At 46.4% G+C, this 27500-nt stretch overlaps 1 protein-coding gene across 2 annotated transcripts in view; it reads right to left on the reverse strand.

Moving 5' to 3' along the window:
• LOC110506554 (CDKAL1 threonylcarbamoyladenosine tRNA methylthiotransferase) overlaps positions 1 to 27500 on the reverse strand; it is a 699428-nt gene that overhangs the window by 309252 nt on the left and 362676 nt on the right. For both annotated transcript variants that reach the window (XM_090230627.1, XM_090230628.1), the window contains one exon: positions 12670 to 12836. In XM_090230627.1, coding sequence (XP_090086753.1) covers positions 12670 to 12836 — 167 coding nt within the window. The remainder of the gene's footprint in view (positions 1 to 12669; positions 12837 to 27500) is intronic.

Consider the following 27500-nt stretch of genomic DNA (forward strand, 5'->3'; position numbering starts at 1 on the left):
AAGGGAATATTTCTTTCCCTAAATTATAATGCAATACAACGAATTTGAAACTATAAAATATGAAGAAAAAATCTAATATTTATTGGTGAAAAGCCAAAATGTGCAGTTTTGGCAGCCAAATATGTGTCCTCCTGCCACAACCTGAGAGACAGCCAGTGAAAAGTGCAAAGTAACGTGGATAATATTTCCCATCTTGTTTTGTTTTGGCTTTCATACCAGGTCATGTGACTTCTCAGTCATGTTGACACTGGTCTACAACCAGGTCATGTGACTTCTCAGTCAGGTTGACACTGGTATACTACCAGGTCATGTGTCTTCTCAGTCATGTTAACACTGGTATACTACCAGGTCATGTGTCTTCTCAGTCAGGTTGACACTAGTATACTACCAGGTCATGTGTCTTCTCAGTCAGGTTGACACTGGTCTACTACCAGGTCATGTGACTTCTCAGTCATGTTGACACTGGTCTACAACCAGGTCATGTGACTTCTCAGTTAGGTTGACACTGGTCTACTACCAGGTCATGTGTCTTCTCAGTCAGGTTGACACTGGCCTACTACCAGGTCATGTGTCTTCTCAGTCAGGTTGACACTGGTCTACTACCAGGTCATGTGTCTTCTCAGTCAGGTTGACACTGGTCTACTACCAGGTCATGTGTCTTCTCAGTCAGGTTGACACTGGTCTACTACCAGGTCATGTGTCTTCTCAGTCAGGTTGACACTGGTCTACTACCAGGTCATGTGTCTTCTCAGTCAGGTTGACACTGGTCTACTACCATGTCATGTGTCTTCTCAGTCAGGTTGACACTGGTCTACTACCAGGTCATGTGTCTTCTCAGTCATGTTGACACTGGTCTACTACCAGGTCATGTGTCTTCTCAGTCATGTTGACACTGGTCTACTACCAGGTCATGTGTCTTCTCAGTCATGTTGACACTGGTCTACTACCAGGTCATGTGTCTTCTCAGTCATGTTGACACTGGTATACTACCAGGTCATGTGTCTTCTCAGTCATGTTGACACTGGTATACTACCAGGTTTTGTGTCTTCTCAGTCATGTTGACACTGGTATACTACCAGGTCATGTGTCTTCTCAGTCATGTTGACACTGATCTACTACCAGGTCATGTGTCTTCTCAGTCAGGTTGACACTGGTCTACTACCAGGTCATGTGTCTTCTCAGTCATGTTGACACTGGTATACTACCAGGTCATGTGTCTTCTCAGTCATGTTGACACTGGTATACTACCAGGTCTTGTGTCTTCTCAGTCATGTTGACACTGGTCTACTACCAGGTCATGTGTCTTCTCAGTCAGGTTGACACTGGTCTACTACCAGGTCATGTGTCTTCTCAGTCAGGTTGACACTGGTCTACTACCAGGTCATGTGTCTTCTCAGTCATGTTGACACTGGTATACTACCAGGTCATGTGTCTTCTCAGTCATGTTGACACTAGTATACTACCAGGTCATGTGTCTTCTCAGTCATGTTGACACTGGTCTACTACCAGGTCATGTGTCTTCTCAGTCATGTTGACACTGGTCTACTACCAGGTCAGGTGTCTTCTCAGTCATGTTGACACTGGTCTACTACCAGGCCATGTGTCTTCTCTGTCAGGTTGACACCTCATCTACTACACAAACAATATGACCCCCCAGACACCTCATCTACTACACATACAATATGACCCCCCCAGACACCTCATCTACTACACATACAATATGACCCCCCCAGACACCTCATCTACTCCACATGCAATATGACCCCCCAGACACCTCATCTACTACACATACAATATGACCCCCCCAGACACCTCATCTACTCCACATACAATATGACCCCCCCCCCCAGACATCTCATCTACTACACATACAATATGACCCCCCCCCCAGACACCTCATCTACTACACAAACAATATGACCCCCCAGACACCTCATCTACTACACATACAATATGACCCCCCCAGACACATCATCTACTACACAAACAATATGACCCCCAGACACCTCATCTACTACACAAACAATATGACCCCCCCCCCCCAGACACCTCATCTACTACACATACAATATGACCCCCCCAGACACCTCATCTACTACACAAACAATATGACCCCCCCAGACACATCATCTACTACACAAACAATATGACCCCCAGACACCTCATCTACTACACATACAATATGACCCCCCCCCAGACACCTCATCTACTACACAAACAATATGACCCCCCAGACACCTCATCTACTACACATACAATATGACCCCCCCAGACACATCATCTACTACACAAACAATATGACCCCCCCCCAGACACATCATCTACTACACAAACAATATGACCCCCCCCCCAGACACCTCATCTACTCCACATACAATATGACCCCCCAGACACCTCATCTACTACACATACAATATGACCCCCCCAGACACCTCATCTACTACACATACAATATGACCACCCCCCCAGACACCTCATCTACTACACATACAATATGACCCCCCCAGACACCTCATCTACCTACACAAACAATATGACCCCCCCCAGACACATCATCTACTACACAAACAATATGACCCCCCCAGACACCTCATCTACTACACATACAATATGACCCCCCCCCCCCCCCCCAGACACATCATCTACTACACAAACAATATGACCCCCCCCCAGACACATCATCTACTACACAAACAATATGACCCCCCCCCCAGACACCTCATCTACTCCACATACAATATGACCCCCCAGACACCTCATCTACTACACATACAATATGACCCCCCCAGACACCTCATCTACTACACATACAATATGACCACCCCCCCAGACACCTCATCTACTACACATACAATATGACCCCCCCAGACACCTCATCTACCTACACAAACAATATGACCCCCCCCAGACACATCATCTACTACACATACAATATGACCCCCCCAGACACCTCATCTACTACACATACAATATGACCCCCCCCCCAGACATCTCATCTACTACACAAACAATATGACCCCCCCAGACACCTCATCTACCTACACATACAATATGACCCCCCCACACACCTCATCTACTACACATACAATATGACCCCCCCCCAGACACATCATCTACTACACATACAATATGACCCCTACTCTCTCTCCTAACTGCTCTCTCTCTCCTAACTGATATATCTCTCTCCTAACTGATATATCTCTCTCCTAACTGATATATCTCTCTCCTAACTGCTCTCTCTCTCCTAACTGATATATCTCTCTCCTAACTGATATATCTCTCTCCTAACTGATATCTCTCTCTCCTAACTGATATATCTCTCTCCTAACTGATATATCTCTCTCCTAACTGATATCTCTCTCTCCTAACTACTCTCTCTCTCTCCTAACTGAAATATCTCTATCCTAACTGATCTCTCTCCTAACTGCTCTCTCTCTCCTAACTGATATATCTCTCTCCTAACTGATCTCTCTCCTAACTACTCTCTCTCTCTCTCTCTCCTGACTGATATATATATATATCTCTCTCCTAACTGCTCTCTCTCTCCTAACTGCCATATCTCTCTCCAATAACTGATATCTCTCCTAACTGATATCTCTCTCTCCTAACTGATATATCTCTCGCCTAACTGATCTCTCTCTCCTAACTGATACCTCTCCTAATTGCTCTCTCTCTCTATCTCCTAACTACTCTCTCTCTCCTAACTGATCTCTCTCTCTCCTAACTGATCTCTCTCTCCTAACTGATATATCTCTCTCTCCTAACTGATCTCTCTCTCTCTCCTAACTGATCTCTCTCTCCTAACTGATATCTCTCTCCTAACTGATATCTCTCCTAACTGATATCTCTCTCCTAACTGATCTCTCTCTCCTAACTGATCTCTCTCTCTCCTAACTGATCTCTCTCTCTCCTAACTGATATCTCTCTCTCCTAACTGATCTCTCTCTCCTAACTGATATATCTCTCTCCTAATTGTTCTCTCTCTCATGTTAGGGAGATCAACTGCATCATATCGGGCTGAATGTGAACATTACCAGCTAGTTCAGTCTCTTGATTAGAGATGTGTCATAGTGTGTAGTCATTATAGATATGTAGTAGTGTGTAGTCATTATAGATGTGTAGTCATTAGAGATGCATATTTGTGTGTAGTCATTAGAGATGTGTAGTCATTATAGATGTGTAGTCATTATAGATGTGTAGTCATATATGTGTAGTAGTGTGCAGTCATTAAGTCAAATCAAATCAAATTTTATTTGTCACATACACATGGTTAGCAGATGTTAATGTGAGTGTAGCGAAATGCTTGTGCTTATATATGTGTAGTAGTGTGTCGTCATTATAACTGTGTAGTAGTGTGTAGTCATTAGATATGTGTAGTAGTGTGTAGTCATTATATATGTGTAGTCATTATAACTGTGTAGTAGTGTGTAGTCATTATAACTGTGTAGTAGTGTGTAGTCATAAGGTTTAGTAATAACAGCTATTAGTCTTAACTGTGTTTTAGAAGGTATGTGTCTCACCTGACATGCTGACTGATTCAGCACAGATACCAGGGGAAAGGAGATAACAGACATACTCATTCTGACCTCTTAAGATGGTTCTCTCTTTCACACACACACACACACACACACACACACACACACACACACACACACACACAGTAGCATGAACACAAACACACACAGCAGCAGCACAAACGAACACACACACACACACACAGCAGCACAAACGAACACCCCCCCCCACACCGGCTCCACAGTTAAACTGCCTGTCCAGTTGGTCCTTCTCAGAGAGAGTGAGAGTCGGTGTGTGTAGACATACAGCCTGACGTCAGGGAGAGGGAACAGAAGGGAAATGGGCATTACTGGATTTAAAAGAGCAGCACTGTGTTTGATATGTACAGAGCAGAGACCAAGACTCTTAAAAACATATCCCTTGAGTCTCGTCATCTTTCTATACTGTCCTGGCTCCTCCTCCTCTCTCTATACTGTCCTGGCTCCTCCTCTCCTCTCTCTATACTGTCCTGGCTCCTCCTCCTCTCTCTATACTGTCCTGGCTCCTCCTCCTCTCTCTATACTGTCCTGGCTCCTCCTCCTCTCTCTATACTGTCCTGGCTCCTCCTCTCCTCTCGCTATACTGTCCTGGCTCCTCCTCTCCTCTCCTCTCCTCTCCTCTCCTCTCCTCTCCTCTCCTCTCCTCTCCTCTCCTCTCCTCTCCTCTCCTCTCCTCTCCTCTCTCTCTACTGTCCAGGCTCCTCCTCCTCTCTCTATACTGTCCTGGCTCCTCCTCTCCTCCTCCTCTCTCTATACTGTCCTGGCTCCTCCTCTCCTCTCCCATCCTCTCCTCTCCTCTCCTCTCCTCTCCTCTCCTCTCCTCTCCTCTCTCTATACTGTTCTGTCTCTTTTCTCCACGAGGCTTGTGGTAGAATATAACAACACAAGTGTTACATCCTGTTGTGCAACGTGCTGTCTTCCCTCAGACAGATCGATGTGCTGCTGGACCAGCTGTGTGGACTGTAGCCTTACAGCAGGTGACCATCATCATAGCGGAGAGATAGAGATCTGACCCCATTATCTGACACGAGGCACTTCACGCTACCACAACAGTCCAGCAAGAAAGAACGACAGAGAGAGAGAGAGAGAGAAAGACAGACAGAGAGAGAGAGACAGAGAGAGAGAGAGAGAGAGAGACAGAGAAAGACAGAGACAGAGAGCGAGAGAGAGAGAGAGAGAGAGAGAGAGAGAGAGAGAGACAGAGAAAGACAGAGACAGAGAGCGAGAGAGAGACAGACAGAGAGACAGAGAAAGAGAGAGACAGAGAGAGAGACAGACAGAGAGACAGAGAAAGAGAGAGACAGAGACAGAGCGAGAGAGAGAGAGCGGGAGAGAGAGAGAGAGAGGGAGAGAGACAGAGCGAGAGAGAGAGAGAGAGAGAGAGAGAGAGAGAGCGAGGGAGACTTAGAGGGGGAGACTTAAATGTCTTTATTCTTTTGGAATTTCTCTGAGTGTAATGTGTAATGTTTACTGTTCATTTTTAATTGTTTATTTCACTTTTGTTTATTATCTATTTCACTTGCTTTGGCAATGTAATGTTGACACATGTTTCCAGGTCCCCAGCCTCAACAGTAGAGGACACAGTGTTCAACAGGGTATCAGTCACCAGCTCTACAGTAGAGTCCACAGTGTTCAACAGGGTGTCAGTCACCAGCTCTACAGTAGAGTCCACAGTGTTCAATAGGGTGTCAGTCACCAGGTCCACAGCCTCCACAGTAGAGACCACAGTGTTCAACAGGGTGTCAGTCCCCAGCTCTACAGTAGAGTCCACAGTGTTCAACAGGGTGTCAGTCCCCAGCCTCAACAGTAGAGGACACAGTGTTCAACAGGGTGTCAGTCCCCAGCTCTACAGTAGAGTCCACAGTGTTCAACAGGGTGTCAGTCCCCAGCTCTACAGTAGAGTCCACAGTGTTCAATAGGATGTCAGTCCCCAGCCTCCACAGTGTTCAACACAGCCTCCACAGTGTTCATATATACTGTCCTCTCTCTCCATCCCTCCCCAACACATTATATAGACTGTCCTCTCTCCATCCCTTCATATAGACTGTCCAATCTCTCTCCACCCCTTCATATAGACTGTCCTCTCTCTCCTTCCCTCCCCATCACATTATATAGACTGTCATCTCTTCATCCCTCCCCATCACATCATATAGACTGTCCTCTCTCCATCCCGTCCCTGCCTACCCCTTCCTATAGACTGCCCTCTCTCCATCCCTTCATAGACTGTCCTCTCTCTCCATCCCTCCCTGCCTACCCCTTCATATAGACTGTCCTCTCTCTCCTCCCCTTCTCCATCCCATCCCTGCCTACCCCTTCATATATATAATGTCCTATCTCTCCATCCCTCCCCAACACATCATATAGACTGTCATCTCTCCATCCCTTCATATAGACTGTCCTCTCTCTCCTCCCCTTCTCCATCCCATCCCTGCCTACCCCTTCATATATATACTGTCCTATCTCTCCATCCCTCCCCAACACATCATATAGACTGTCCTCTCTCTCCTCCCCTTCTCCATCCCATCCCTACCTACCCTTCATATAGACTGTCCTCTCTCTCCATCCCTTCCCTACCTACCCCATCATATAGACTGTCCTCTCTCTCTTAATGCTGTGCTTAAACGTCCCTCTGGTTCTCTGACTGTCCCTGGGCTTTAATTCTGTGCTAAACACCCCTCTGGTTCTCTGACTGTCTCTGGGCTTTAATGCTGTGCTAAACGCCCCTCTGGTTCTCTGACTGTCTCTGGGCTTTAATGATGTGCTAAACACCCCTCTGGTTCTCTGACTGTCTCTGGGCTTTAATACTGTGCTAAACACCCCTCTGGTTCTCTGACTGTCTCTGGGCTTTAATGCTGTGCTAAACACCCCTCTGGTTCTCTGACTGTCTCTGGGCTTTAATACTGTGCTAAACACCTCTCTGGTTCTCTGACTGTCTATGGGCTTTAATGCTGTGCTAAACGCCCCTCTGGTTCTCTGACTGTCTCTGGGCTTTAATACTGTGCTAAACACCCCTCTGGTTCTCTGACTGTCTCTGGGCTTTAATGATGTGCTAAACACCCCTCTGGTTCTCTGACTGTCTCTGGGCTTTAATGCTGTGCTAAACACCCCTCTGGTTCTCTGACTGTCTCTGGGCTTTAATACTGTGCTAAACACCTCTCTGGTTCTCTGACTGTCTCTGGGCTTTAATGCTGTGCTAAACGCCCCTCTGGTTCTCTGACTGTCTCTGGGCTTTAATGCTGTGCTAAACGCCCCTCTGGTTCTCTGACTGTCTCTGGGCTTTAATGCTGTGCTAAACGCCCCTCTGGTTCTCTGACTGTCTCTGGGCTTTAATACTGTGCTAAACGCCCCTCTGGTTCTCTGACTGTCTCTGGGCTTTAATGCTGTGCTAAACGCCCCTCTGGTTCTCTGACTGTCTCTGGGCTTTAATACTGTGCTAAACGCCCCTCTGGTTCTCTGACTGTCTCTGGGCTTTAATGCTGTGCTAAACGCCCCTCTGGTTCTCTGACTGTCTCTGGGCTTTAATACTGTGCTAAACGCCCCTCTGCTTCTCTGACTGTCTCTGGGCTTTAATGCTGTGCTAAACGCCCCTCTGGTTCTCTGACTGTCTCTGGGCTTTAAAACTGTGCTAAACACCTCTCTGGTTCTCTGACTGTCTCTGGGCTTTAATGCTGTGCTAAACACCTCTCTGGTTCTCTGACTGTCTCTGGGCTTTAATGCTGTGCTAAACACCTCTCTGGTTCTCTGACTGTCTCTGGGCTTTAATGCTGTGCTAAACACCCCTCTGGTTCTCTGACTGTCTCTGGGCTTTAATACTGTGCTAAACGCCTTCCTTACCGAAGGTGTTAATACGCCACAGGATCACAGAGCTCTTCACAGCTCAAATCACCCTGCAATTTACTACCCTTTTCCCCCTGTCACTCCACCATCGCAGTAGCGAGACCGACCGCTCAGAAATAAAAAAGGGAGAAAAAAAGGAAAAATGTCAAACAGGAAGCACTAGGCTTTGTTAAGATATCTTTTCATGTCTCGGAGAGAGACAGAAAGTAGATCCATTAAAGGTGAAATATATAATAATGTCAAAATGAAATGCCCGTGAGACCAATCTGGATCTAACAGCACCAATCACCAAAATGGCGGCGCGTCGTCTTCGGCGTTGGTATTTTCCGGATGTGTCAGAAGTAACCGACGTGAGTGGCTTAGAAGACTGCACTTGGCATTTTCCTCGCCGAATCAAAATCATTTACTTTGATTTATTTTTTTTGTCCAATAGCAGGCGACGTAATATCTGAAGTATCTGAGAAAGGGAAAAAAAAAGGCCCCAAACCAGACAGATCTGCCCTTTAGCTGGTTGGAAGAACACAACAGATGGCACTTTATAAAGACTGGAGCTACTGGTTCACTGAACTCTGGTTCAATCATTCACACACATATTATACAGACTGACTACTGGAGCTACTGGTTCACTGAACTCTGGTTCAATCATTCACACACATATTATACAGACTGGAGTTACTGGTTCACTGAACTCTGGTTCAATCATTCACACACATATTATACAGACTGGAGTTACTGGTTCACTGAACTCTAGTTCAATCATTCACACACATATTATACAGACTGACTACTGGAGCTACTGGTTCACTGAACTCTGGTTCAATCCTCACACACATATTATACAGACTGACTACTGGAGCTACTGGTTCACTGAACTCTGGTTCAATCATTCACACACATATTATACAGACTGACTACTGGAGCTACTGGTTCACTGAACTCTGGTTCAATCATTCACACACATATTATACAGACTGACTACTGGAGCTACTGGTTCACTGAACTCTAGTTCAATCATTCACACACATATTATACAGACTGACTACTGGAGCTACTGGTTCACTGAACTCTGGTTCAATCATTCACACACATATTATACAGACTGACTACTGGAGCTACTGGTTCACTGAACTCTAGTTCAATCATTCACACACATATTATACAGACTGACTACTGGAGCTACTGGTTCACTGAACTCTGGTTCAATCATTCACACACATATTATACAGACTGACTACTGGAGCTACTGGTTCACTGAACTCTGGTTCAATCATTCACACACATATTATACAGACTGACTACTGGAGCTACTGGTTCACTGAACTCTGGTTCAATCATTCACACACATATTATACAGACTGACTACTGGAGCTACTGGTTCACTGAACTCTGGTTCAATCATTCACACACATATTGTACAGACTGACTACTGGAGTTACTGGTTCACTGAACTCTAGTTCAATCATTCACACACATATTGAACTGTATAAAGAGAGAGAACAACAACAACAAAACAACAAGTTCATCTGCTGAACATCGCTAGATCGGACGAACCCATCGCTAGGTCGGACGAACCCATCGCTAGGCGGAGGAATCCATCGCTAGGCGGAGGAATCCATCGCTAGATCGGAGGAACCCATCGCTAGGTCAGACGAACCCATCGCTAGGCGGAGGAATCCATCGCTAGATCGGAGGAACCCATCGCTAGGTCAGACGAACCCATCGCTAGGTCGGACGAACCCATCGCTAGGCGGAGGAATCCATCGCTAGATCGGAGGAACCCATCGCTAGGTCAGACGAACCCATCGCTAGGCGGAGGAATCCATCGCTAGATCGGAGGAACCCATCGCTAGGTCAGACGAACCCATCGCTAGATCGGAGGAACCCATCGCTAGGTCAGACGAACCCATCGCTAGGTGGACGGACCCATCGCTAGGTCAGACGAACCCATCGCTAGGTTGGACGAACCCATCGCTAGGTCAGACGAACCCATCGCTAGGTGGACGGACCCATCGCTAGGTGGACGGACCCATCGCTAGGTCGGACGAACCCATCGCTAGGTCAGACGAACCCATCGCTAGGTCAGACGAACCCATCGCTAGGTCGGACAAACCCATCGCTAGATCGGACGAACCCATCGCTAGGCGGACGAACCCATCGCTAGGCGGACGAACCCATCGCTAGGCGGACGAACCCATCGCTAGGCGGACGAACCCATCACTAGGCGGACATACCCATCGCTAGGCGGACAAACCCATCGCTAGGTCGGACGAACCCATCGCTAGATCGGATGAACCCATCGCTAGGCGGATGAACCCATCGCTAGGCGGATGAACCCATCGCTAGGCGGATGAACCCATCGCTAGGCGGATGAACCCATCGCTAGGCGGATGAACCCATCGCTAGGCAGACAAACCCATCGCTAGGCGGAGGAACCCATCGCTAGGCAGACATACCCATCGCTAGGCGGATGAACCCATCGCTAGGCGGAGGAACCCATCGCTAGGCGGATGAACCCATCGCTAGGCGGAGGAACCCATCGCTAGGCGGAGGAACCCATCGCTAGGCGGAGGAACCCATCGCTAGACGGACAAACCCATCGCTAGACAGACGAACCCATCGCTAGGCGGAGGAACCCATCGCTAGGCGGATGAACCCATCGCTAGGCAGAGGAACCCATCGCTAGGCGGAGGAACCCATCGCTAGGTGGACGAACCCATCGCTAGGCGGACGAACCCATCACTAGGCAGACATACTCATCGCTAGGCAGACAAACACATCGCTAGGCAGACAAACCCATCGCTAGGCAGACAAACCCATCGCTAGGCAGACGAACCCATCGCTAGGCAGACAAACCCATCGCTAGGCAGACAAACCCATCGCTAGGCAGACAAACCCATCGCTAGGCAGACAAACCCATCGCTAGGTGGAGGAACCCATCGCTAGGCAGACATACCCATCGCTAGGCGGATGAACCCATCGCTAGGCGGAGGAACTCATCGCTAGGCAGATGAACCCATCGCTAGGCGGAGGAACCCATCCCTAGGTGAATGAACCCATCGCTAGGTGAATGAACCCATCGCTAGGCGGATGAACCCATCGCTAGGCGGAGAAACCCATCGCTAGGCGGATGAACCCATCGCTAGGCGGATGAACCCATCGCTAGGCGGAGGAACCCATCGCTAGGCGGATGAACCCATCGCTAGGCGGATGAACCCATCGCTAGGCAGATGAACCCATCGCTAGGCGGAGGAACCCATCGCTAGGCGGAGGAACCCATCACATGAAAAAAAACACCTTCCCACTGTCCTCCATATACATCCAACTCTCAAAATTACACGACTAATTAGCATTTAACTGTTATTTCCTTCATTAGCAGGAAGCTTGGTCAGGTTTTAACTTGAATGTATCAGAGCATAAACGTGGCCTGTACATACGGGGACCACAGCCTCAATGAACCCCCCAGCCAATTAAAACAGCTCGTCACAGTACCTCTACCCTGTTACTAGTGTGGCACATCCCCGGGATCACAGACACTAACACACACACACACCTTCAGACATATACACACACACATACACTAACACACACACACACACACACTGTCAGACATATACACACACTCATACACTTACACACACACACACACACACACACACTGTCAGACACACACACCCACTAACACACACCCACCCACTGTCAGACATATACACATACTCATACACTAACACACACACACACCCACTAACACACACACACTCTCAGACATATACACACATTCATACACTAACACACACAAACTGTCAGATACATACACTAACACACACACATGCTGTCAGACACACACTCGCACACACACACTCGCACACTCGCACACACACACACACACACACACACACACACACACACACACACACACACACACACACACACACACAGTCAGACAAATTGCACACATTCATACACTAACACACACGCTGTCAGACACACACACACACACACACACACAGAGACACGTACACACATTCATACACTAACACACACACCCCCGACTCACTATAATCCCCATTCCACCTGAGGAGACAGTCTCTGTCCGTTGTTGGACAACTGATGTCACTGCAGGTGCTGAGAACAGTCACCTTGTAAAGGAACTCAGAAACGCAGCGTCAGGCCTGGGTGTCCAATAATGAACATCTGTGAATTCCTAAATATGTATACCGTAACAGTCAACACACACACACACACACACACACACACACACACACACACACAGTGACGGTACCTCTAGGTGCTCCAGGATGTACGGAGGGTTGGTCATGCCCAGTCTCAGCATGGCTCCTTCGGGAATTTCTTCCACTAGTCTCCATAGCAGAGTGGGCAGGTCTGTCCCGATGTCCTTCCCATAAGCCCCGGTGTCCTCACTGGTCAGCCAGATCTCACACACACCCTCTGAGGGGAGAGAGAGAGAGATAGAGCAGAGAGCAGAGAGAGAGCAGAGAGAGGAGAGAGAGCGAGAGAGCGAGAGAGCAGAGAGAGAGCAGAGAGAGCAGAGAGAGAGCGAGAGAGCGAGAGAGCAGAGAGAGAGGAGAGAGAGAGAGAGAGAGAGAGAGAGAGACAGAGAGAGACACACTCAGTAAATCACTCAGGAAATCACTCAGGAAATCACTCAGGAAATCACTCAGGAAATCACTCAGGAAATCACTCAGTAAATCCCTTAGTAAATCACTCAGGAAATCACTCAGGAAATCCCTTAGTAAATCCCTCAGTAAATCCCTTAGTAAATCACTCAGTAAATCACTTAGTAAATCACTCAGTAAATCCCTCAGTAAATCCCTTAGTAAATCACTTAGTAAATCACTCAGTAAATCCCTCAGTAAATCCCTTAGTAAATCACTCAGTAAATCACTCAGTAAATCACTCAGTAAATCACTCAGTAAATCACTCAGTAAATCCCTTAGTAAATCACTCAGTAAATCACTCAGTAAATCCCTTAGTAAATCACTCAGTAAATTCCTCAGTAAATCCCTCAGTAAATCCCTTAGTAAATCCCTTAGTAAATCCCTCAGTAAATCACTCAGTAAATCCCTCAGTAAATCCCTCAGTAAATCCCTTAGTAAATCCCTTAGTAAATCACTCAGTAAATCCCTTAGTAAATCACTCAGTAAATCCCTCAGTAAATCCCTTAGTAAATCCCTTAGTAAATCCCTTAGTAAATCAGTCAGTAAATCCCTTAGTAAATCCCTTAGTAAATCACTCAGTAAATCACTCAGTAAATCCCTTAGTAAATCCCTTAGTAAATCACTCAGTAAATCCCTTAGTAAATCCCTTAGTAAATCCCTCAGTAAATCACTCAGTAAATCCCTCAGTAAATCCCTCAGTAAATCCCTTAGTAAATCACTCAGTAAATCCCTTAGTAAATCACTCAGTAAATCCCTCAGTAAATCCCTCCTTGATAGATCCCTACAACAACATAATAATGTATTGTCCCGTCTCGCAGATCAAATGGAAGTAGTTACCACTCAGGTCTCTGTCTCCTACCTGGATGTCAACCACTAACCCACCTCATGGCAGATCGCTTCCCATTTAGGATTCAGAGGAGACGGCTGATTCTAGTGAATGCTGACTGCAGGGGATCATTACAATAACTGAGTCAGATAAATGGAGCTGGGAGTGAGTCAAACTGAAGGAGCACACAGACTCATTTATGCACACAGACAGACTCACGCACACAGACAGACTCACGCACACACTCACTCACACAGACAGACTCATGCACACAGACTCATGCACACAGACTCACACACAGACTCACACACAGACTCACACACACACACAGACTCACGCACACAGACTCACGCACACAGTAAGGTTGTATTCAGGTGAGTAGCTCGCTAATGAGGTCTCTCTCTTTCTCCCTGTTTCACACTCAGAGGACCTCAGACCCCATCAATATTATTCTCGCTCTCCCTCCCTCCATTCCCCTCATGCTGACACCTTCTGTTCAAATCAGAAACACTGATTCATTATCAATGAAATCCTTCACCGTCAATTTCCCGCAGGCTGAACACTGAACCTGAGACGGAGAGGCTGAACACTGAACCTGAGACGGAGAGGCTGAACACTGAACCTGAGACGGAGAGGCTGAACACTGAACCTGAGACGGAGAGGCTGAACACTGAACCTGAGACGGAGAGGCTGAACACTGAACCTGAGACGGAGAGGCTGAACACTGAACCTGAGACGGAGAGGCTGAACACTGAACCTGAGACGGAGAGGCTGAACACTGAACCTGAGACGGAGAGGCTGAACACTGAACCTGAGACGGAGAGGCTGAACACTGAACCTGAGACGGAGAGGCTGAACACTGAACCTGAGACGGAGAGGCTGAACACTGAACCTGAGACGGAGAGGCTGAAACCCAAACATCAATAATCATCAGAGAAGTAGCAGCATATAGAGGCAACCCAAACTCAACCCAAACTCAACCCCAACTCAATCCCAACTCAACCCCAACTCAACCCAAACTCAACCCAAACTCAACCCCAACTCAACCCAAACTCAACCCAAACTCAACCCAAACTCAACCCAAACTCAACCCAAACTCAACCCCAACTCAACCCCAACTCAACCCAAACTCAACCCAAACTCAACCCAAACCCAACCCAAACTCAACCCAAACCCAACTCAACCCCAACTCAACCCAAACCCAAACCCCAACTCAACCCCAACTCAACCCAAACCCAAACCCCAACTCAACCTCAACTCAACCCCAACTCAACCCAAACCCAAACTCAACCCAAACCCAAACTCAACCCAAACTCAACCCAAACCCAAACCCAAACTCAACCCAAACCCAAACCCAAACTCAACCCAAACTCAACCCAAACCCAAACTCAACCCAAACTCAACCCCAACTCAACCCCAACTCAACCCAAACCCAAACCCAAACTCAACCCAAACTCAACCCAAACTCAACCCAAACCCAAACCCAACTCAACCCCAACTCAACCCCAACTCAACCCCAACTCAACCCCAACTCAACCCAAACTCAACCCAAACCCAACTCAAACTCAACCCAAACCCAACTCAACCCAAACCCAAACCCCAACTCAACCCCAACTCAACCCAAACCCAAACCCCAACTCAACCTCAACTCAACCCCAACTCAACCCAAACCCAAACTCAACCCAAACCCAAACTCAACCCAAACTCAACCCAAACCCAAACCCAAACTCAACCCAAACCCAAACCCAAACTCAACCCAAACTCAACCCAAACCCAAACTCAACCCAAACTCAACCCCAACTCAACCCCAACTCAACCCAAACCCAAACCCAAACTCAACCCAAACTCAACCCAAACTCAACCCAAACCCAAACTCAACCCAAACTCAACCCAAACTCAACCCAAACCCAAACCCAAACTCAACCCAAACTCAACCCAAACCCAAACTCAACCCAAACTCAACCCCAACTCAACCCAAACCCAAACCCAAACTCAACCCAAACTCAACCCAAACCCAAACCCAAACTCAACCCAAACTCAACCCAAACCCAAACTCAAACCAAACTCAACCCCAACTCAACCCCAACTCAACCCCAACTCAACCCCAACTCAACCCCAACTCAACACACATACAGGGTGTTTTTTATTTAAATAATAATGACCTTCCACAAGAACCTTGGGTCTACAATAACAACATTGGGTCTACAATAACAACCTTGGGTCTACAATAACAACCTTGGGTCTACAATAACAACCTTGGGTCTACAATAACAACCTTGGGTCTACAATAATAACCTTGGGTCTACAATAACAACCTTGGGTCTACAATAACAACCTTGGGTCTACAATAACAACCTTGGGTCTACAATAACAACCTTGGGTCTACAATAACAACCTTGGGTCTAAAATAACAACCTTGGGTCTACAATAACAACCTTGGGTCTACAATAACAACCTTGGGTCTACAATAACAACCTTGGGTCTACAATAACAACCTTGGGTCTACAATAACAACCTTGGGTCTACAATAACAACCTTGGGTCTACAATAATAACCTTGGGTCTACAATAACAACCTTGGGTCTACAATAACAACCTTGGGTCTACCACAAGAACCTTGGGTCTACAATAACAATCTTGGGTCTACAATAACAACCTTGGGTCTACAATAACAACCTTGGGTCTACAACAACAACCTTGGGTCTACAATAACAACCTTGGGTCTACAATAACAACCTTGGGTCTACAATAACAACCTTGGGTCTACAATAACAACCTTGGGTCTACAACAACAACCTTGGGTCTACAATAACAACCTTGGGTCTACAATAACAACCTTGGGTCTACAATAACAACCTTGGGTCTACAATAACAACCTTGGGTCTACAATAACAACCTTGGGTCTACAATAGCAACCTTGGGTCTACAATAATAACCTTGGGTCTACAACAACAACCTTGGGTCTACAACAGCAACCTTGGGTCTACAATAACAACCTTGGGTCTACAATAACAACCTTGGGTCTACAATAACAACCTTGGGTCTACAATAACAACCTTGGGTCTACAATAACAACCTTGGGTCTACAATAACAACCTTGGGTCTACAATAACAACCTTGGGTCTACAATAGCAACCTTGGGTCTACAATAATAACCTTGGGTCTACAACAACAACCTTGGGTCTACAATAGCAACCTTGGGTCTACAATAACAACCTTGGGTCTACAATAACAACCTTGGGTCTACAATAATAACCTTGGGTCTACAATAACAACCTTGGGTCTACAATAACAACCTTTGGTCTACAATAACAACCTTGGGTCTACAACAACAACCTTGGGTCTACAACAACAACCTTGGGTCTACAATAACAACCTTGGGTCTACAATAACAACCTTGGGTCTACAATAACAACCTTGGGTCTACAATAACAACCTTGGGTCTACAATAACAACCTTGGGTCTACAACAACAACCTTGGGTCTACAACAACAACCTTGGGTCTACAACAACAACCTTGGGTCTACAATAACAACATTGGGTCTACAACAACAACCTTGGGTCTACAACAACAACCTTGGGTCTACAACAACAACCTTGGGTCTACAATAACAACCTTGGGTCTACAATAACAACCTTGGGTCTACCACAAGAACCTTGGGTCTACCACAAGAACCTTGGGTCTACCACAAGAACCTTGGGTCTACAATACCAATCTTCATTCTCAGAATTTGCAGTAAAGAACACTGGAGAACCTCTGTGGAGACTTGTTGACCTAGACGTTGAATCCCACATCGGCACTGAGGCCAGGTCTGAGACTGTGAATCTGCCTCTTTGATATAGTGACTTTTTAAAAGTTATTTCATAACCTTGGATTCAGTCATGTTATTTTTGGCAGAGGGCTTCAGCAAGCGGTTTTGAATCTGGAGAACAATGAAGGGAGCCTCCTAGTCCTGTGTCTCACTGAGGAGGATAAGTAAAGACAGACAATTTGACTTTGGAAAATAGTTTCTGTACGGACATATCAGATCCTTGCCTATAGCATCGGATAACTTGTAGAAAACACACAGCCAAACAATGTGAATATCATAACAGCTTCAACAGGGGTACATAAGGAACCTTGCCTCCCAATGGGAGTGCTCATAGCAAGGTAATAGAGGGTAAACTAGTCAAAAAACACAAAATAATATATACAATGAACCTGTACGAACTGAAGAGAGGACTCCATCGTTAACCACGGCAAAGAAAACAGGATGTGAGTGTCAGGCTGACATTTCCATCACCTGCGTGTGGTTCAATGAGATTAACGCTGTGTTACTGTGACCTGCTTCCTCTATGTTCTTTCCACAGCAGCCCCATTAGAACCCATCTACAGGAAGGCTTGATGTCATACATTCACGGGTGGATTGTTGCGGAGGCTGATGTTCATAAATACATTCCTACAAAAAACAACCTGTAAACGCACACGAGATCTCACAAGGGAAGGACAAGGGAGAAGCAGAGAGAGGGATGGAAACAGGGCTGGTGTGGAAAGAGACAGGGAAATAGAGAGGGATCTCTGGGTTTAGAGCAACAGGGTGGAGAGGACTGGAGGGTGTGTCCCTGAACAAGCAGGGGGGGAGAGGTGGAAAGGGGGAGAGGTGGAAAGGTAGAGTCCCAAACATGGGGGGAGGGGGGCAGATGCAGTGGGTGCAGGCAGTCATGACGAGGGGGGCAGCTGAGTGCTTTGCCTAACCCTCTCCAAACAAAACATCAGGCTGGAGCAGGGAGGCAGGCTGCTGGCCCAGGGGTGGGAGGACAGGAGAGGGCTGGAGCAGGGAGGCAGGCTGCTGGCCCAGGAACAGAGGGACGAGGGCAGGGGAGGTCGCAGGGGAGGTCTGAGGCCGTCTGCCTGTTAGTAACTCTACTAACCCAACCCTCCCTGAGCCAAGTGTCTGTCGTCTGCCTGTCACCAACACTACTAACCCCAAGCCAACAGTGTGGCAGGACTCTGACGTCAGGCAGAGGTTTGGCGTTTGGAACAGCTCCACTGGCTGGGGAATGTTTTGTCTGCCTTGGACAGAGATCATGTTCTCCTTGCTGTTGTCAACAGTAGCGTGACATTATATCTGCAACATACGATGTATCATGTCCAAGGACTGAATAAGATAGAAACCTCTTGAAGCTGGCCTACGCTCCAGGAGAAGTACCCAGTATGTAGTGAAGCTGGCCTACGCTCCAGGAGAAGTACCCAGTATGTAGTGAAGCTGGCCTACGCTCCAGGAGAACTACCCAGTACATAGTGAAGCTGGCCTACGCTCCAGGAGAAGTACCCAGTATGTAGTGAAGCTGGCCTACGCTCCAGGAGAAGTACAACTACCCAGTATGTAGTGAAGCTGGCCTACGCTCCAGGAGAAGTTGAACTACCCAGTACGTAGTGAAGCTGGCCTACGCTCCAGGAGAAGTACAACTACCCAGTATGTAGCCAAATATGTATCCTGTACCACTGTGGATGTGAGTGGTGCTGTAGGGGGAACATCCTGTACCACTGTGGATGTGAGTGGTGCTGTAGAGGGAACATCCTGTACCTCTGTGGATGTGAGTGGTGCTGTAGTGGGAACGTCCTGTACCACTGTGGATGTGAGTGGTGCTGTAGAGGGAACATCATGTTCCACTGTGGATGTGAGTGGTGCTGTAGAGGGAACATCATGTTCCACTGTGGATGTGAGTGGTGCTGTAGAGAGGAACATCCTGTACCACTGTGGATGTGAGTGGTGCTGTAGAGGGAACATCATGTTCCACTGTGGATGTGAGTGGTGCTGTAAAGAGGAACATCCTGTACCACTGTGGATGTGAGTGGTGCTGTAGGGGGAACATCCTGTACCACTGTGGATGTGAGTGGTGCTGTAGTGGGAACATCCTGTACCACTGTGGATGTGAGTGGTGCTGTAGAGGGAACATCATGTTCCACTGTGGATGTGAGTGGTGCTGTAAAGAGGAACATCCTGTACCACTGTGGATGTGAGTGGTGCTGTAGAGAGGAACATCCTGTACCACTGTGGATGTGAGTGGTGCTGTAGAGGGAACATCCTATCCCACTGTGGATGTGAGTGGTGCTGTAGAGGGAACATCCTGTTCCACTGTGGATGTGAGTGGTGCTGTAGAGGGAACATCCTGTTACACTGTGGATGTGAGTGGTGCTGTAAAGAGGAACATCCTGTACCACTGTGGATGTGAGTGGTGCTGTAAAGAGGAACATCCTGTACCACTGTGGATGTGAGTGGTGCTGTAAAGAGGAACATCCTGTACCCATGTGGATGTGAGTGGTGCTGTAAAGAGGCACATCCTGTTCCACTGTGGATGTGAGTGGTGCTGTAGAGGAAACATCCTGTACCACTGTGGATGTGAGTGGTGCTGTAAAGAGGAACATCCGGGCCACGTTTATCTCTCTGCCTTAACGTAGAGGAGGATGAAGTATCGACTGCAGCTCTGAACAACCTGTCAGCTCCCATCCTTTCAACTCATTAGGGAGGTGTGTGTAAAACAGTGAACTCACATTAAACGATACACGGCGTAGCTACACTCAACTAAATTAATATTTCAAGAGCTTAGCCAAAATAAAGCTAAATTGTTAATTGCCTTTTTGAAAGCCTCACCAAAAGCTAACAGCTAACATTTCATTTGGCCTCTCAAGCCCTAGTGTAAATGATTAATTCGGTTTCATATCTTTTAAAGCAGTGTTTACCCTCTCTGAACACAGAGAACCAAACTCCCTACTCTGCTCTAATGACTCTACAGCTGTCGAGTGGAGCAACCAGGACAGGGTGACCCCAGGGTGAGGTGTTTATGTACCAGGACAGAGTAACCCCAGGGTGAGGTGTTTATGTACCAGGACAGGGTAACCCCAGGGTGAGGTGTGTATGTACCAGGACAGGGTGACCACAGGGTGAGGTGTTTATGTACCAGGACAGGGTGGCCCCAGGGTGAGGTGTTTATGTACCAGGACAGGGTGACCCCAGGGTGAGGTGTTTATGTACCAGGACAGGGTGACCCCAGGGTGAGGTGTGTATGTACCAGGACAGGGTGACCCCAGGGTGAGGTGTGTATGTACCAGGACAGGGTGACCCCAGGGTGAGGTGTTCATGTACCAGGACAGGGTGACCCCGGGGTGAGGTGTTTATGTACCAGGACAGGGTGACCCCAGGGTGAGGTGTTTATGTACCAGGACAGGGTGACCCCAGGGTGAGGTGTTTATGTACCAGGACAGGGTGACCCCAGGGTGAGGTATTTATGTACCAGGACAGGGTGACCCCAGGGTGAGGTGTTTATGTACCAGGACAGGGTGACCCCGGGGTGAGGTGTTTATGTACCAGGACAGGGTAACCCCAGGGTGAGGTGTTTATGTACCAGGACAGGGTGACCCCAGGGTGAGGTGTTTATGTACCAGGACAGGGTGACCCCAGGGTGAGGTGTTTATGTACCAGGACAGGGTGACCCCAGGGTGAGGTGTTTATGTACCAGGACAGGGTGACCCCGGGGTGAGGTGTTTATGTACCAGGACAGGGTGACCCCGGGGTGAGGTGTTTATGTACCAGGACAGGGTAACCCCAGGGTGAGGTGTTTATGTACCAGGACAGGGTGACCCCAGGGTGAGGTGGTCATTATGAGCCCCACCATCTCTCAGCTCTAGAACACAAGGTATCTCTGTCTATTTTAAACTATGTTAAATCTGAGACGGCTCACACAACCCAACCAGAAGTACTCTGTCTCAGGGAAAATATGCATCCAGCTGACCCCTCTCTCTATATATCTCAGGGGTCTCTCTCTCTCTCTATATATATATATATCAGGGGTCTCTCTCTCTCTCTCTCTCTCTATATATATATATATCTCAGTGGTCTCTCTCTCTCTCTATATATATATATATATCTCAGTGGTCTCTCTCTCTCTCTATATATATATATATCTCAGTGGTCTCTCTCTCTCTCTCTATATATATATATATCTCAGTGGTCTCTCTCTCTCTCTATATATATATATATCTCAGTGGTCTCTCTCTCTATATATATATATATATATCTCAGTGGTCTCTCTCTCTATATATATATATATATATATCAGTGGTCTCTCTCTCTCTCTCTCTATACATATATATCTCAGTGGTCTCTCTCTCTCTCTATATATATATATATCTCAGTGGTCTCTCTCTCTATATATATATATATATATCTCAGTGGTCTCTCTCTCTATATATATATATATATATATCAGTGGTCTCTCTCTCTCTCTCTATATATATATATATCTCAGTGGTCTCTCTCTCTCTCTCTCTATATATATATATATATCTCAGTGGTCTCTCTCTCTATATATATATATATATATCTCAGTGGTCTCTCTCTCTCTCTCTCTATACATATATATCTCAGTGGTCTCTCTCTCTATATATATATATATATATCTCAGTGGTCTCTCTCTCTCTCTCTATATATATATATATCTCAGTGGTCTCTCTCTCTCTCTCTATATATATATATATATCTCAGTGGTCTCTCTCTCTCTCTCTCTATACATATATATCTCAGTGGTCTCTCTCTCTATATATATATATATATATATCTCAGGGGTCTCTCTCTATATATATCTCAGGGGTCTCTCTCTCTCTATATATATATATATATCTCAGGTGTCTATCTCTCTATATATATATCTCAGGGGTCTCTCTCTCTATATATATATCTCAGGGGTCTCTCTCTATATATATCTCAGGGGTCTCTCTCTCTCTATATATATATATATATCTCAGGTGTCTATCTCTCTATATATATATCTCAGGGGTCTCTCTCTCTCTATATATATCTCAGGGGTTTCTCTCTCTATATATATCTCAGGGGTCTCTCTCTCTCTATATATATATATATATCTCAGGTGTCTATCTCTCTATATATATATCTCAGGGGTCTCTCTCTATATATATCTCAGGGGTTTCTCTCTCTATATATATCTCAGGGGTCTCTCTCTCTCTGTATATATCTCAGGGGTCTCTCTCTCTCTGTATATATCTCAGGGGTCTCTCTCTCTCTGTATATATCTCAGGGGTCTCTCTCTCTCTGTATATATCTCAGGGGTCTCTCTCTCTGTATATATCTCAGGGGTCTCTCTCTCTGTATATATATATATATATCTCAGGGGTCTCTCTCTCTCTGTATATATCTCAGGGGTCTCTCTCTGTATATATCTCAGGGGTCTCTCTCTTTCTGTATATATCTCAGGGGTCTCTCTCTCTCTGTATATATCTCAGGGGTCTCTCTCTCTCTGTATATATCTCAGGGGTCTCTCTCTCTGTATATATCTCAGGGGTCTCTCTCTCTGTATATATATATATATATCTCAGGGGTCTCTCTCTCTCTGTATATATCTCAGGGGTCTCTCTCTGTATATATCTCAGGGGTCTCTCTCTCTATATATATATCTCATAGGTCTCTCTCTCTGTATATATCTCAGGGGTCTCTCTCTGTATATATCTCAGGGGTCTCTCTCTCTGTATATATATATATATATCTCAGGGGTCTCTCTCTCTATATATATATCTCATAGGTCTCTCTCTCTATATATATATCTCATAGGTCTCTCTCTCTATATATATATATATATATATCTCATAGGTCTATCTCTCTCTCTGTATATATATATATATATCTCAGGGGTCTCTCTCTCTATATATATATCTCAGGGGTTTCTCTCTCTATATATATCTCATAGGTCTCTCTCTCTCTGTATATATCTCAGGGGTCTCTCTCTTTCTGTATATATCTCAGGGGTCTCTCTCTCTCTGTATATATCTCAGGGGTCTCTCTCTCTCTGTATATATCTCAGGGGTCTCTATCTCTGTATATATCTCAGGGGTCTCTCTCTCTGTATATATCTAAGGGGTATCTCTCTCTGTATATATCTCAGAGGTCTCTCTCTCTATATATATCTCAGGGGTCTCTCTCTCTATATATATAGCTCAGGGGTCTATATCTCTTTATATATATATATATCAGGGGTCTCTCTCTCTCTCTCTCTCTCTCTCTGTATATATCTCAGGGGTCTCTCTCTTTCTGTATATATCTCAGGGGTCTCTCTCTCTCTCTGTATATATCTCAGGGGTCTCTCTCGCTGTATATATCTCAGGGGTCTCTCTCTCTGTATATATCTCAGGGGTCTCTCTCTTTCTGTATATATCTCAGGGGTCTCTCTCTCTGTATATATCTCAGGGGTAAGCTTAGCGAGCGTCTCGGGAGAGAGGGAGCCCTATGCTAAGGACGTTCACCTCCATTACTGCTGGACGGAGTAATTACAGATGACCCTCTTCTCAAACACACACACACACTCTCAAGGTTCATAACCCCGGATAGCTGGAGCCCGGGCCAGAGCTCAGTGGTGGCTAGTGACTGGGCTCTTTATTTAGCGTTACGGATTAGCATGCTAAAGAACAGGCAGAGAGCAGAGATGCTAATGAGGGCTAAGAACTGATTGCATGTTTAACGCACGTATTTATGTCCCATATCTTAATTATCTGTTTCGCCACACACACACACACACACACACACACACACACACACACACACACACACACTTTTTATTTGACATAATATTCCCTGTTGTTACTTCCCCCAATCTGCATGATAAACATTGTGTTACCGCGGGCGATCGTCCCGCTGATATTGATGTTTATTCATGCTCAGATTACAGCATCGATGTCTCCAGGCTTCTTCTCTTCTCTTTGTTTCGTTTCTCCATATACAGCTATGGCTCAGTGGTCTAATCTGGATTACATCTACATAGGCTCAGTGGTCTAATCTGGATTACATCTACATAGGCTCAGTGGTCTAATCTGGATTACATTTACCTAGGCTCAGTGGTCTAATCTGGATTACATCTACATAGGCTCAGTGGTATAATCTGGATTACCTCTACATAGGCTCAGTGGTCTAATCTGGATTACCTCTACATAGGCTCAGTGGTCTAATCTGGATTACATCTACATAGGCTCAGTGGTCTAATCTGGATTACCTCTACATAGACTCAGTGGTCTAATCTGGATTACATTTACCTAGGCTCAGTGGTCTAATCTGGATTACATCTACATAGGCTCAGTGGTCTAATCTGGATTACATTTACATAGACTCAGTGATCTAATCTACATAGACTCTGATCTAATCTGGATTACATTTACCTAGGCACCAGTAAGCATCTCTTATTACTCCTGGAGACTGTTAACTCTCTGTCTAAACATCCTGAGAGGTTTGGTTAAGGCCAGGCAGAGCCAGACTGTTAACTCTCTGTCTAGACATCCTGAGAGGTTTGGTTAAGGCCAGGCAGAGCCAGACTGTTAACTCTCTGCCTAAACATCCTGAGAGGTTTGGTTAAGGCCAGGCAGAGCCAGACTGTTAACTCTCTGTCTAGACATCCTGAGAGGTTTGGTTAAGGCCAGGCAGAGCCAGACTGTTAACTCTCTGCCTAAACATCCTGAGAGGTTTGGTTAAATCAACCAACCCAACCATCTTCCATCTATTTCTACTTCCTGAAACACACTGGACAGTAAATATATTGGAAACCTACCAGCTCTCTGAACCCCGAGAGCATTATGACTGTCAATAACTTTGCGTCATTTATAGCATGTTACTCTAAGGCCACTGTGCTTATCAACAACAAACTCTGACATGTTCTCCCCGTATGCGGGACGACAGGGCTGTGAGCCTAAAGGGTTCATCGTAAACAGAGTTAATCTTTTACTGGAGGGGGATCCGTCTAATTATGTAATCTAGCTACTAAAAATGCACAAAAAGGTAGAGACTAAAGCAGAAGCCAACTGTCAACTGGTTTTGACGTGAAACCACTTCAAAGCATCTAATCCCTTCCTCCAACGCCGTCTCCACGACACGGCCTCTCCTTCCCCCAACGCCGTCTCCACGACACGGCCTCCCCTTCCCCCAACGCCGTCTCCACGACACGGCCTCTCCTTCCCCCAACGCCGTCTCCACGACACGGCCTCCCCTTCCTCCAAACTACGCCCTCCTCACCCTCTCTTTTACACTCAGTGGATGTACGTCACCTAAATAACTGTGTTTTCGCTAAAACAAACTTGAATTCCCAATCGAATAGATGAATAAACATTTACAGAAATCTTATCTTCTGGAAGAGAAATATCTACTTTTCATTGAATCAACTTTTCGTCGTATCGATGTGAGACTGACTAGTGACGAGGGAGACTAGAAATATGAACGAAGACACAGTCTCATAGATAAGGGTGAACGCTGACACAGTCTCATAGATACGGGTGGATGCTGACACAGTCTCATAGATACGGGTGAACGCTGACACAGTCTCATAGATACGGGTGAACGTTGACACAGTCTCATAGATACGGGTGAACGTTGACACAGTCTCATAGATACGGGTGAACGCTGACACAGTCTCATAGATACGGGTGAACGCTGACACAGTCTCATAGATACGGGTGAACGTTGACACAGTCTCATAGATACGGGTGAACGCTGACACAGTCTCATAGATACGGGTGAACGCTGACACAGTCTCATAGAAACGGGTGAACGCTGACACAGTCTCATAGATACGGGTGAACGCTGACACAGTCTCATAGATACGGGTGAATGCTGACACAGTCTCATAGATACGGGTGAATGCTGACACAGTCTCATAGATACGGGTGAACGCTGACACAGTCTCATAGATACGGGTGAACGCTGACACAGTCTCATAGATACGGGTGAACGCTGACACAGTCTCATAGATACGGGTGAACGCTGACACACAGAGGAGAGAAATGTGTGTACATGGAAAGTAGAGATCAATACAGTCTCTCCCACAACTCCCCCCCCCCCCTCCCTCCACGGCACGGCCACATGGGATTCACCAACGGCTCTGCTCGCTCACAACACAAGTCTGAGAACTGTTGTTGTTCTGTGTTTTCAGGAAGTCATGAGTTGTCCTATCAGTGTTTTACTGAGAAACACATGGTCCTATCAGTGTTTTAATTAGAACCACATGGTCCTATCAGTGTTTTGAGTGAGTTATGTCAACAAGCCCCTGTGTTACATTCCTACAGTACCTCCTCAAGGCTGATTTATCTCCACATTACATCAGACAACCCAACAGCTAGCTTTTGTCACCTCTCTCCCTCTCTGAATCTCTCTCTCTCTCTCTGTCCCTCTCTCTCTCTTAATCTCTCTCTCTTTCTCTCTCTGTACCTCCCTCTCTCTCTCTGTCTCTCTGTCTCTCTGTCTCTCCCTCCATCACTCTCTCTCTCTCTGTCTCTCCCTCCATCACTCTCTCTCTCTCTGTCTCTCTCTCTGTCTGTCTCTGTCTCTCGGCAGGAGGTGCAAAGTAAACTTTTATAGGATTTCATTCTTCCACTGGCAGGGTGGAAACGGGGGAGAGAGGGAGAGAGGGAGAGGGGGATAGGAGAGAGAATGAGAGGGGGAAACGAGGAGAGAGGGGGATAGATGTGAGAGGGGGAAACGAGGAGAGAGGGGGATAGATGTGAGAGGGGGAGAGGATGTGAGAGGGGGATAGATGTGAGAGGGGAGAGGATGTGAGAGGGGGAGAGGATGTGAGAGGGGGA

Source organism: Oncorhynchus mykiss, chromosome 3 (genome assembly GCF_057628025.1).
Source record: "Oncorhynchus mykiss isolate SJ-2025 chromosome 3, ASM5762802v1, whole genome shotgun sequence".
Taxonomy (NCBI): Eukaryota; Metazoa; Chordata; class Actinopteri; order Salmoniformes; family Salmonidae; genus Oncorhynchus; species Oncorhynchus mykiss.